The 12,141-nt window shown below is 33.9% G+C and overlaps 1 protein-coding gene across 1 annotated transcript in view; it reads right to left on the reverse strand.

The window, feature by feature from the left end:
* Positions 1–382: 382 nt before the first annotated feature.
* Commd8 (COMM domain containing 8) overlaps positions 383–12,141 on the reverse strand; it is an 11,931-nt gene continuing 172 nt past the window's right edge. The window contains exons 2-5 of the mRNA XM_015482079.2: positions 8,408–8,563; positions 4,863–5,015; positions 2,327–2,482; positions 383–1,282 (exon numbers count right to left, since the gene is read on the reverse strand). Coding sequence (XP_015337565.1) covers positions 1,262–1,282; positions 2,327–2,482; positions 4,863–5,015; positions 8,408–8,563 — 486 coding nt within the window. The 3' untranslated portion in view covers positions 383–1,261. The remainder of the gene's footprint in view (positions 1,283–2,326; positions 2,483–4,862; positions 5,016–8,407; positions 8,564–12,141) is intronic.

Consider the following 12,141-nt stretch of genomic DNA (forward strand, 5'->3'; position numbering starts at 1 on the left):
TGTTTACTTCAGCTGGTACATTTTTCATAACCAAAATGTCTAGATGAAGCGAGCACCAAACACATTGTTAACCCTTCTGGACCAAGCTCCTTTTCTAATTGATAACTTATAATGACTGGCACAGTACACAGTACACAGATACATTTTGAGTAATACTGCTTAGATCACACTCACATATTTATTAAAATGCTCTAAGCCTATCCTCACCTGTATGATTAGAGGTGAAGATATGCTTATCATCCTGTCATCCTCTGGACATCTCAAAGGATAGCCTGATACTTTAATGCACCACAAAGCTTGCAAATAGTAGACACCACTTAATTATGCATTGCTGACTTCTGAATATGTAGAAAGTTATTTGAAACAAAGTAATACATAAAAATGAAACATGACACTTTTTATTTGTTCAGAATACTTATTTTTAAAGTTAGCTGAGGTTAAAAATTTTCTGTTTTCCACTGTATTTGTAACATCCAAAAGTGTTAAGTTCATTATTAAGAATTTATAACAAAACAGGACCTGTAGATAGTCTTACCTGATACCCCAATAACAATATATACACTACACAATGACATCTCATCAGAACATAGTCTCCCAACCAGACATGGAAATGCAGAAATAGTAATGTTATTTTCATTTCTGTGTGTTCCAGATTTAATTCATAGAATCTATAAACTCACATAAATTTTGAATTATTTTGTTTTTTCATGTCTGATAAAGACCCTTTCTCTAAGAAACTTTATATTTTATAATCTTTTCTTTGAAATATGAGAAAGATATGAAATCTCCTGAGTTATAAATGCAGCTTATACATTGTTTTTAAAAGTTATTCTTAAATATCACAAATTAATTATATATCCATAATACATGTCTTTTCTAGTCACATAATTTTTAAGCAATATTCAAGTATGTTTGTGCTTCTGCATGTTTACATTACTTTATAAGCTATTTTTACCTTTCAATAAAATTTTATCTACACAAATTTCTCAAATATTTAATAAATGAGACAAAACAATCATTATGAAAATATAAACTGCAACTACATCTTTTTCATCTTTCATTTTGTCTATTTCTTATCTACCAAGTAATTTCCTGTTCCTTAGGGAGGCTGGTAGACTTTTATCTTTCAAATCTCAGCTCTGCTGCCCTCTCAGCCTGATGTAGAGTCAATACATCTCAGGGGTCTTGAACACACAGTATTCACTCTCCCATATCAAGTGTTGCAGTGACATCTGATAGCTCTGGTAGCCATTATTTCCTGTTATTTCAACTGCAGGACCACCTTAAAACATAAATTGGAAAGGAAAATATCAGGTTATACTAGAATGATGCTGATGTATGCTAAATAAAATGCTCTGGAGTCTGTGAAGAGGAGATAGAGAATTAGTAACAGTAACTGCTGGTCCCTGACTGACAGGGTCTGTGGCTTCACCACACCTACTCCACATATTTCAGCCCCATCCAAAGGACAGCCACCCTTGGACTACCAATTCGGTTTCTGAGCCTATGAACCAATCATTGAGGAATTAAAATGTCTAACTAACTGCAGAGTATGGAAAGAAGTTGGCATTTATCAGTTTTTTTAAAAGGTGGGACCAGGAAGTATACTGGCAGCCAGAGAAGTGGGTAAGAATAATTAAGACTTAATCATTAAGACTACATCACATGAGACACTGCTGAGGAATAATGAAGGAATATACATATACAAGGATCATTAGTGTTATTTCTTCCTCACAGCAATAGTTTCTGCTGTTTATTATTTTTTGCATTTATTAAATACTAGTGGTTATTGTTATTTAGCCAATGCTTTGTAAACATAAAATTTTTACACATTCACTACTTCTATCTCATCTTAACCTGATTTTGTCATAATAACTACATGTCGTATTTTATCTCCCATATTTAGAGGATTACAAAAGCAATTTTCTTTCATTTTTCCAGTTAAATAAGACATTATTTTCAGGACTATAACTATTTTTAATCCTAAGAACTCTTCAGAACCAACTAATTTCATAGTTTCAATGTAAGAAAAAAATAATCATTAATGAGCACTAAAGCAAAGCAAATCCATCTGTTAAAAATAACATAATTTTCTTTCAAAAATAATTACTTGGTAAATTATGCCTCAAATTAAATACCAGTTACAATTAATTCAATGTCTAAAACTAGAGATCAAGTTTATGAACAAGTATCTTCTGTATTGGCATAAAATATCAGGGAACAGAGAGACACTAAGAGTGAAACCAAAGTTTTTCTTTTATTGCTCCACATGTATCAATCAAAACTTTAAAAAATTTAATCTATATGATAAAATTAAAACAAATACCTTATTAGCTGCTTCCAAGGAATTTATTAGATTCTGCAGCTCTTCTTTACTCATTTCAACCGAATATGGCTTTACTTCACCATTTTCTTTTACATCTAGATGAAGGTTTAAGAGTGGCATTTGTAAAGTAGCAATCTTGTCGCTAGAAAGTGCAAGCTGTTCAAAATGAGGAAAACAGTAATTAATAAATACTATAAGGGAACATATTAAGTATGCATCAGAGCTTATAAACAAGACATTTTAAAAAAGAAAACAAACTCATTTCAAAACAATACATATTTGAAGCATAGAAAGAGAAAGAGAATAAATGAAAGAGAGGAAGTAGGTAGGCAGGGACAACCAGTGGCAGTTTTGTGGCAGGAGCTTAGTCTGGCTTAACAAGTTACACTTTCTTTAGGATTGTAATTATTGTTTTAATCATAAGAACTATCAGGAGTATAGAATGGGTCCAATGCAACAAGAAACAGAATTCTTAAAGAAGATTAAAGATCGCAAGATTATTATTATTATTGGTGTATACAGATAAATGAGACTAAAAATACTGGTAAAATCTCAAATTAAGATGCTTAATTACTTCATCATCAGCCATCTATTAAACTATTAATAAATGTCATCAACATATCATTTCCAATTAGTACCACTCAACAAAACCACTGAACAAATTTACCTCACTACTTAGTTTCTGTCTTCAGAGTATGTGTATCCTACAGAAATTGAGACTTTAAATACAGTATTTATGGTATTAGTAGTTTTTGAAACAAGCGCTGTAGCTTCATTGGAGATAACAAAGGGAAACTCAATTATCTAGAATCTGAGCCAGAAAACCCTACAATCTTTATTTGGAGTGCTCCCTTTTAGGGGTGCACGGAGGGAGGGGGGCAGGGGTTGGTGGCGCTAGTTGTGTAATGGTAAGGAAAACACTCCCTAACAAGCAACATCAAAGTACCTTTCTTGGGGTACCAGAGGAGTTAATCCTCACATATATCCATTCTCTCTCCCCAAAACAGTACTCATAATATGTGGGATTTTGGAAGTCTCACCTTCTGGTTGTCTACCTTACAGATAATTTTCCTCAATATTTTCAAAAGGTAGTTTCTCACCCTATGTCTGAATACCACCAATGATGAGAAGTGAACTACCTCAAGAAGTGATTAAAATCACTTCCAGATACTCATAGTTGTTAAGTTCTTCCTTGGGTTCAATTCAAACCCATCTTACTACAAATGATACAGTTTTGCCCTTGTCCTAGTCTCTAGAGTCAATGAGCACACACTTATTCCCTTATCCATGACTTTTGGATTTTTGAAAATAACTATGGTATTTCTACTAGATTTCATCTTTTCTAGGGACATGGTCTCATGAGTTTTAAACCAACTTCACAAATCATGATTTTAAATTCCTGGTCATTCTTTTTAGCTGAGTTCCAATTTGTTCAAATATCTCTTAAGTTTGGCAGCCAGAATTTTTAAAAAGTTATTAAACTAACTAAAAAGATTTAACAGCTAAAAACCGAATCTATGAGAACTATCCCTTGCTTAAAACATTGCATTTCTACTAACAAATCATACTGAACCAACATCAGTTAAACTACATTTTGGTAAACCAAAACCACCAAAGATTTCTCTTACATGCTGCAGTTAGCATTTCTACCCTATCTTTCATATTTATAAAAACATAAATCTATTTATTTAAATGAAAAATCCTCTACTTAGGTGATCATTGATTAGTTTATTGTGCTTCATTTGGTCCATCAGTATAATAAGAGGTAAAATAATTTTAAACTTTGATTATATATTTAGTATATCTTTTATGTCACTCTCCAATTTGATCAACATAATATTCATAAAAATGTTAAAGAAGGCTGGGCCAAGATCAGAACCAGACTTTCTTGTCTAATATAATTCATCTACCTTTGGATAGTTATGTACACAGTTACAAACCCATCTGTGTTATGTTCCCAACTTTGTCTCCCATTAGTCCACAAAAACAATACGAGGCACTTTATCTAGGGTCAAGATAAAATCAAGGAACACAATATATTTGTTTTCTCCTCATCTACGGGTCTAAGTCCTTCATACAGGATGGGAAGTTGATCTGTCATTGCTCTTTATTAACCCTACTGATCATGATTATCTTCAAAATGTTTCAAAACTACTGTTTTAATAACACATCATAGATCTTCCTCCCAGAAGTAGAATCACATTTATCAATCTTTAGAATGCTATAAAGTCTAGAAACCTCTAGCTAAATATATATGGTGAATATATATATTGCCACACTATTTATGATTTACAGGTCTTAAAAGATTTATAGGTATAGTTAAATTTACTATTAATGCATTGTTACTGTTCATGGTGTCTTGGAGTATTTTACACCCAAGCTAACGCAAAAGATGTAACTTAAATCATTTTTGATATCTCTTTGGAACAATGCCTTTCTAAACTAAAAGAAATTTTAGATATATATTATAAAAAATAGTTCCCTATATACAAAAAAATGAAACAAAAAACATATATACTCACAAACAGATTCTCACCTTTAACTGCCAATCAAAATCCTGTAACTGTGCAGAAGAAATATCAACTATTTCTCTTAAAAGAACTTGCTTGATTTCATTTTTCCTACTTTTCAAGCATTTCATGATAGCTTCTTGATGAGATGAATTCAAATGATTCAATTGCTGAAGTGTCTACAAAAATAAAAATAAGTGGTTAGAATATACATGAAAGGGTCTTTCTGCTTAAAATGTAACATAGTTCCCCTCTCCCATCACACACCTTTTTAAAATGATAGTGAATGAAAAAAAGAAATAATACTTTTATAATCATGCAAAGAATAAGATGAGACTGGATAACCAGCAAATAGGTTTTAACAAATTCCTATAAAACAGAAAGCAAAGAAAAATGGCTGACTGATAAAACAGCATGGAAGTAAATACACCTGAGAGCAAGAAAGCTGACTGAGCTCAATTAAAGCACCAAACAACATGCTCTCAAGGCAAGAAGCATAACAGGAAATAGAGAACAGTAAAATGGCCATTCAACAGAAAGACCTAACAGTAATAAATTAATGTGTACATAATAACATAGCTTCAAAATAGAGCAGCAAAATATGGCAGTTCTGAAAAGTGAAAATTACATTCATAATGAGAAATGTTACCAGAACTCTTAGTAACTGACAGAAAAACATTTTTTAAAACTTAGCAAAGACAGAAAATATTTAAAAACACTATTTTTTCACTTAATTGATATACAGAATGTTGTACCTGACAAGTGTTAAATAAACAGTGTTTTCAAATGTATATAGAAGATTCACCAAAATAAACCATATGCTGAGCCATGGTAGCAAACCATGAAGGGCTGAAATAATACTGTTTGTATTTTTTGATTACTGTAGAACTAAATCAAAACTGATAAGATTAAAAAAACTGTTTCCAAGTATTCAAAAATTAAGCAACTCAATTCTAAATGAATAGTCACAAAAATTCTTCCAGAGAACAGGAAAAGGAAAAAATGCTTCCCAAACCCATTCCATGAGCCCAGAATAAAATTTGACAAGGGAATTTCAGAAAAAGAAAAACCACAGGCCACTCTCACTCAAATATAGATGCAAAAAAACCTAAACAAAATATTGGTGTATCAGAACCAAGAAACACATGAGAAAAGAATACCTCCTAACCATCTAAAATTTATTCTGGCAAGTGAAGTTTAAGTTTAGTTTAACATTCAAAGATAATCACCACATTAACAAAATTGAGGTGAAAAAATAATAAGTTTAGGAAAAAACAGTTAATAAAATTCAATATCCACTCATGATAAAAAATTATCAGCAAAGTTGGGAATGTAAGAATCTTTTTTAATCAGAGAATTCTTACTTATAAAGTGATTCAGTTAGCATACTAAATGGTAAAATAGTATTTGCTTTCTCCCTAAGGTCAGGAATAAGATATGTGTCTACTATCACTGGTTTTTTGTTTTTTTTCCCCCAACACTGTCCTAAAGGTATCAGCCAATGTAATAAAGTAGGAAAAATAAATAAAAAGTATTAAAATTTAAAGAGAGTCATATAAATCCTCTCACCCTTAAAAACTTTGAATAAGATCTACAAGACTAAAGAACATCAAAAACATCACTTAATTAAAAATAAATACCAGAAATATTGGCAAGATCTCCCTACTAAAAACTATAAAACAGTAAGAAACAAGAGTAAAACTAATAAATATAAGAAAGGATATCCTACTTTCACAGACTAGAAAATTAAATATTGTTATCAATTCTCCTCTAAAAGACATAGAGATTCAGTTCAATACCCATTAAAATGCCAACAGATATTTTGTTTTGTTTTTGTTTTTGTTTGGGGAGGGCTGGTTAAAACTGATAAGCCTATTCTAAAATGTACACAAAGACAAAGAGGACGTAGACTAGCCAAGACAATCTTGAAGAAACATGAAGTTGATATCTTATACTAGATATCAAGACTTAGTGTAGTTTTAGTGTAGTTTATCTCTATAGTAATTTCAGCAGTGCAGAACTAACAAATAGAGACAATGTAATACAATAAAGAGCCCATAAATAGATCCCCTCACAGGGCCACCTGATTTACCACAAAGGTTGCACAGTAATACTGTGAAGAAGGATGCTCGTTTCAATAAACGGTAGTGAGTCAAATGTATATTCATATAGAAAAACTTGAACTTAACCCATCCTCCATACACAAATATTAATTCAAAATCTATTAGTGATACAAATATGAGAGCTAAAACAATCAAGCCTCTATGAGAAAACATACAGGGATATCTTAACATCTTCAGGGCAAATATTTCTTAAGTAGGTCAATGATAGCACTAACCACCAAAAAAGAAAAACTTGACTTGATTAAAAATCAGAACGTCATAAAAAGACACCATTAAGAGACTGAAAAGTCATGTAATAAAGATTTAAAATACATACATACATCTAACAACTCATGTTCAGAGTATCATTCTAATCAATATGAAAATAAACAGAACTCCAATCTCTTAAAAAAGTGAGCAACATATATAAATATGTCCAAATGATCTTTGACAAAGATACAAAAGCAATTCAGTGGAAGAAGGCTCTCCCAAGGCCCTGCAATTTCACTTCAAGACGTCTACTGTACAAAAGCTGGCTTAGGCATCTACAAGGAGACAAATACATCTGCAGCCAGCACCACTTAGAGTAACCAAAGAGGCAACAACCTAAGTGTTAGCAGGGTCATAAATAAATAAAATTTAATTCCTATCAACCAACAGTACAAGGGGATGAAACACATACACTAGATTCACGTTCAACAAGATAAATCTAAAATACAATATTACATCAAAAACAATTTACAAATGGATACACATGTTATCATTTAAAACCCAAACACTTAAACATACCAAATAATTGCATATGCTGCTTAAAAATGTGAATGTACATAAATATGGAATACAAAACATGACCACCACCTTCAAGAGTAGTGATCTCGGGGTAGGGATTTGTGGCTCAGTGGTACAGCACTTGTCTAGCACACGTGAGGCAGTGGGTTCCATCCTGAGCACCACATTAAAAAAATAAAATGAAGTCATTATGTCCATCTACAACTAAAAATAAAAAAAGAGTAGTGATCTCTAGATGAGAGTGGCATATTCTATTGAGGAAGGAGAGTATTTAGGTTATCTCTGTAAAGATTTATTTCTAAAACACATAAACCAGAAACATACAAAGTAAAATGTTAAAAATTATTTAAACATGTTTCTGGAGACATAGGTATTGGTTATCTAACTTCTTATTTTCTTCTAGATGCTTTAAATGTTTCACAACTAAAAAAGTAACAACAAAACAAAAAGAAGTAACAACCAAAAAAGGGCCAAGCACCAGAAATTCCACAAAAAAGATTTTCCATTTACTTACAAATTATGAGGTTTTGCTGTTAAATTCAGTACTTACCGATAATGGCCCTTGTATTATATGGTGCTCTAAAAACCAACTTAAAAAAAAAAAAAAAAAAAAACTTTAAAAAAATAAAAATATCTGGGCATTATTCATTATAAGGTATAGAGATTTAGAGTGAACTTACCTCTTCATCAGATAAATTTTTACCAACTAGAGCTTTAAAAAATTTGGTAACATCTTCTAAAACATTCATCCATTCTGTTGAATCCCAAACACTGTGGTAGTCCTGGTAGAGAGGATAAGCTCGACCACAGAAGCCATCAATTATTTTGTGAAGTAGCTAGAGAAGAAAAAGGAAAATAAATTTACTTATCAGTAAAATTATAATGGAATTCTCTTCCTCACAGAAAACAGATGTTGGAAGACATTCCTGCTATCTGCAGGAGCAGCTGACACAGAACTATAATTTTTTTAAGATTATTCTTATAAATTAAAAATTAGAGTTCTACAAAAATCCTAGACTTTCCCTTATTATGTCCACCTTCAGAAGCTTAAATAATTTTAAAGATATAGTGTTGTTTTTTTCAATATTCCCAGAAGGAAGATGGTAGTGTAAAAATTTCACCTAAGGATCCTTACACATTTATATCCATGAGCAAAGGGCATGCCTTTTTCATTGAAGTCTTTTATTGTAGTTCTACAATCTTCATTTTGCTTTGCCCCATTTTTCACAACAAATTTACTATTTTTGCTCTACTCCAAGAAGACCCTCAGAAACATTATTTTCCTCTTTTGAATTCCTCTCTGTCTACCTTAATTATCAGTAATTGAAATTCCAACACATAAAGACTGAGTTTTAGAACAAAATTAGACAGTGTGAATTTTAGTCCCACTACTTGCTAGTTTTATTTAAACGTTTGTGTCTCTGCTTCCTCAAGTGCAAAATAAGTATATCATCTACCCTTACCATGCTACATGAATTCCATAATACATGCAAATCACATTGCACATTCTTGGTAACATTATTAAGTCTCTATTATTCTTATATTTGCTACTATCACTCTTAAGATTATTCACGCCTTCAATATATTTGAGTACCTACTATGCCAGAACTATTCTAGGCAAAGATTGATATGATTATCTATTTCAGAAGATATCTGAATCTTATAAAAGTAATAAATGAATTTGCATAACTTGAAAATAGCATTTTAGTGACAAATCTTCTAACTCTTTCCCTCCTGGATCATATTCTTCTCCATTTTAAGAAATAACTCTTTCCCTATAAAATCGTGCATATTTGAACAGAAATGAGCAACTTCTGTTTCCTCACAATAGCTAATGCATGATAAATCGGAATTTTTATGCACCATAAATCAACCAACATACTTGATTTAAAATTTATTCAAATTTCTGCACATATATTCCATTGTATCCTAGACTATCCCCATGCTTCAGCAAAACCCAGAACTCAAACTGAAAAATAAAGGTGCCACATTTTTTGGAATTTTAAAAAATGTATTCATGTAATAAATACTACATTGCAGTTATTCACTAAGGTAATAGAAATACAAAGAAAAGATAACGATAATAGCTATCATTTGTGGACCCCGAAGCACTATAGTGATCCTTACTACAACCCTATGAGGTTATGTATCATGATTATTCCCATTTTACACATGAGAAAACTAGGAATAAATAAGATGAGGCCCTACCATAACAGAGCTTTAAAATTCTATTTCAAAAGGGCAGATATTTTAATAAATAAATAAGTGCATTTAGAATAATAGGGGCTATAACAGAAGTTTATAGAAGATGCAAAAGAGTGGGGAGAAGAAGCAAGGAAAAGGCTAAGTCTTTTGTTGTTGTTGTTCGTTCTAGCTATACATGACAGTAGAGTGTATGTTGACATATTATGCATACATAGAATAATTTGTTCCATTTAGGATTCCAGTGTTGTGGTTGTATATGATGTGGAGTTACATTGGTCATTGGTCATGTATTCATATATAAGGATAAGAAATATATGTTCAACTCATTCTACTGGTTTTTTTTTTTTTTCTATTCCCATCCCTCCTCCCTTCCCTTCATTCCCTTTTGTCTCCTCCAATGAACTTCTAATCTTTCCCTCCCTTGCTGTGGGTTAGCATCCACATATTAGTGAGAACATTCTGCCTTTGGTTTTTAAGAACTGGCTTATTTCACTTAGCATGATATTCTCCAGTTCCATCCACTTACCGGCAAATGCCATACTTTCATTCTTCTTTTATGGCTAAGTAAGGATGAGCAGGTGGCCAGGCAAGCAGAAACAAGAAAGGCATTTGCCATCACAAGCAACTGCATATACATAGGATTAAAGTGTAAAACACCACTGCTGGACTTGGGAGTAGGGGGTAATTTGTGAGGTAGGGAAGGGTGAGAGGAGACAAGGCTAAAGAGGTAGGTAGGGTCCAAATCATAGGGGGTTTCACACACAATGCAACAGAGTCCAGGCTGCCATCTGTGCTCAACATTCAATGGGAAGCAACTAATTTACATGTTCAATAATAGGATAGGAGCTATAAAGAGAGAAAAAGAGAAAGAATGGACTAAACCCAACCCCTCGACTCTCCATCCCCACTCTCTTCAGTTTATGGCAAGAAATTAAAGGAACATTAATTGTTAAGGACACTCAAGATGAGATAGTAGAGGAGTAAAAAAGATGTGAAAAGAGAGGCCATGGAAGAAACCCAGAATTTCAAGTTGAGTGACCATATATCACCAAGCAAAAATAAGGCAATAGAGGGAGTAGGACCCCAGGAAAGGAGAGGAGCTCAGCCAAGGACACAATGAATTTGTGACCACTAAAGCAAAAGCGTGACTCAAGGAAGAGATTTTGGATGGACCCAGCAATTTAGGAGCCACCAACACCTCTGGTAGTAAAGGTTGTGGACCTTTTCTGAGAAGTGGATAGAATGAAAGCAGGAGAGTGGATGGTCAGAAGGCTCAGTCAATAGATCTAAGCAAATGTTTCGGTTTTACCATTTACTGGCTGAACAATCTTGGAAAAATTGCTAAAACCCTCTGTTGACATTTCAGTTTCCTCATTTGTAAACCACCCAAGAGTTACTTGATTTTCTTCATCCTGGCAGAAGAGAAGTTAATTTCCTTGTTTCCCCTCCACTCCCCACTATAAATGGAACAAAGGAGAAAGGAAGGCCAAACTGCCATCATAAAAGATGCTCCAGCAGGACACAAGCCATGTCTCCTCCCCGGTTTACTCAACCCATCGGGGTATTCAATCTGTTGTACACTTCAACAGAAAACTTGCTGAACGAATAAGCCAGTTCTTCATAGACTGGAAGTGTCAATAGATACCTCACCTCTTGAGACCATCCTCACTGGTTATTTTTCATTCTTGGTAGTGCTTACTTAGTTTTTGTTTTGTTTTTTTTGTTTTGTTTTTTTTTTTTTGTTTTTCTGTCGCCCTCAAGGTGGCAGGGTCGGCTCCAAGTCACTACATATCCCTAGCACCCAGCAAAGTATCAGATGCCTAGAATGCAGGCGTTCCGGAGGTCTGTGTTTAATGAATGAATGACGTGTGCACGAGGAGGTTGCAAACCACCAACTCCATGGCAAAAGCTTTCAAAGAGTTTTGGCCACTACCCGGCACAGATCGGGAGCCCGGGAACCCTGGGAGCAGGTGGGCCTCCCCACAGGGGCTCGGGCGGCACGCCACATCTGCACGGAAATCCTTTAGGGCAGCTGAGCCAAGCCTAAGAGCCAACGTGGCACCCCAAGCTTCGGCCTCCCAGGGTCCCCAGAGAAAGCTGGGGCCCGGCCACTAGGAATTCCGTCCCCTTTCCCCACTTCCCCGGGGAGCCCGCGAAGGCGCCTGGGTGGCACTCCGCCGACCAGCGCGCCAGGCCGCCCCGCAGCAGG

This window comes from Marmota marmota, unplaced genomic scaffold (assembly GCF_001458135.2).
Source record: "Marmota marmota marmota unplaced genomic scaffold, marMar, whole genome shotgun sequence".
NCBI lineage: Eukaryota > Metazoa > Chordata > Mammalia > Rodentia > Sciuridae > Marmota > Marmota marmota.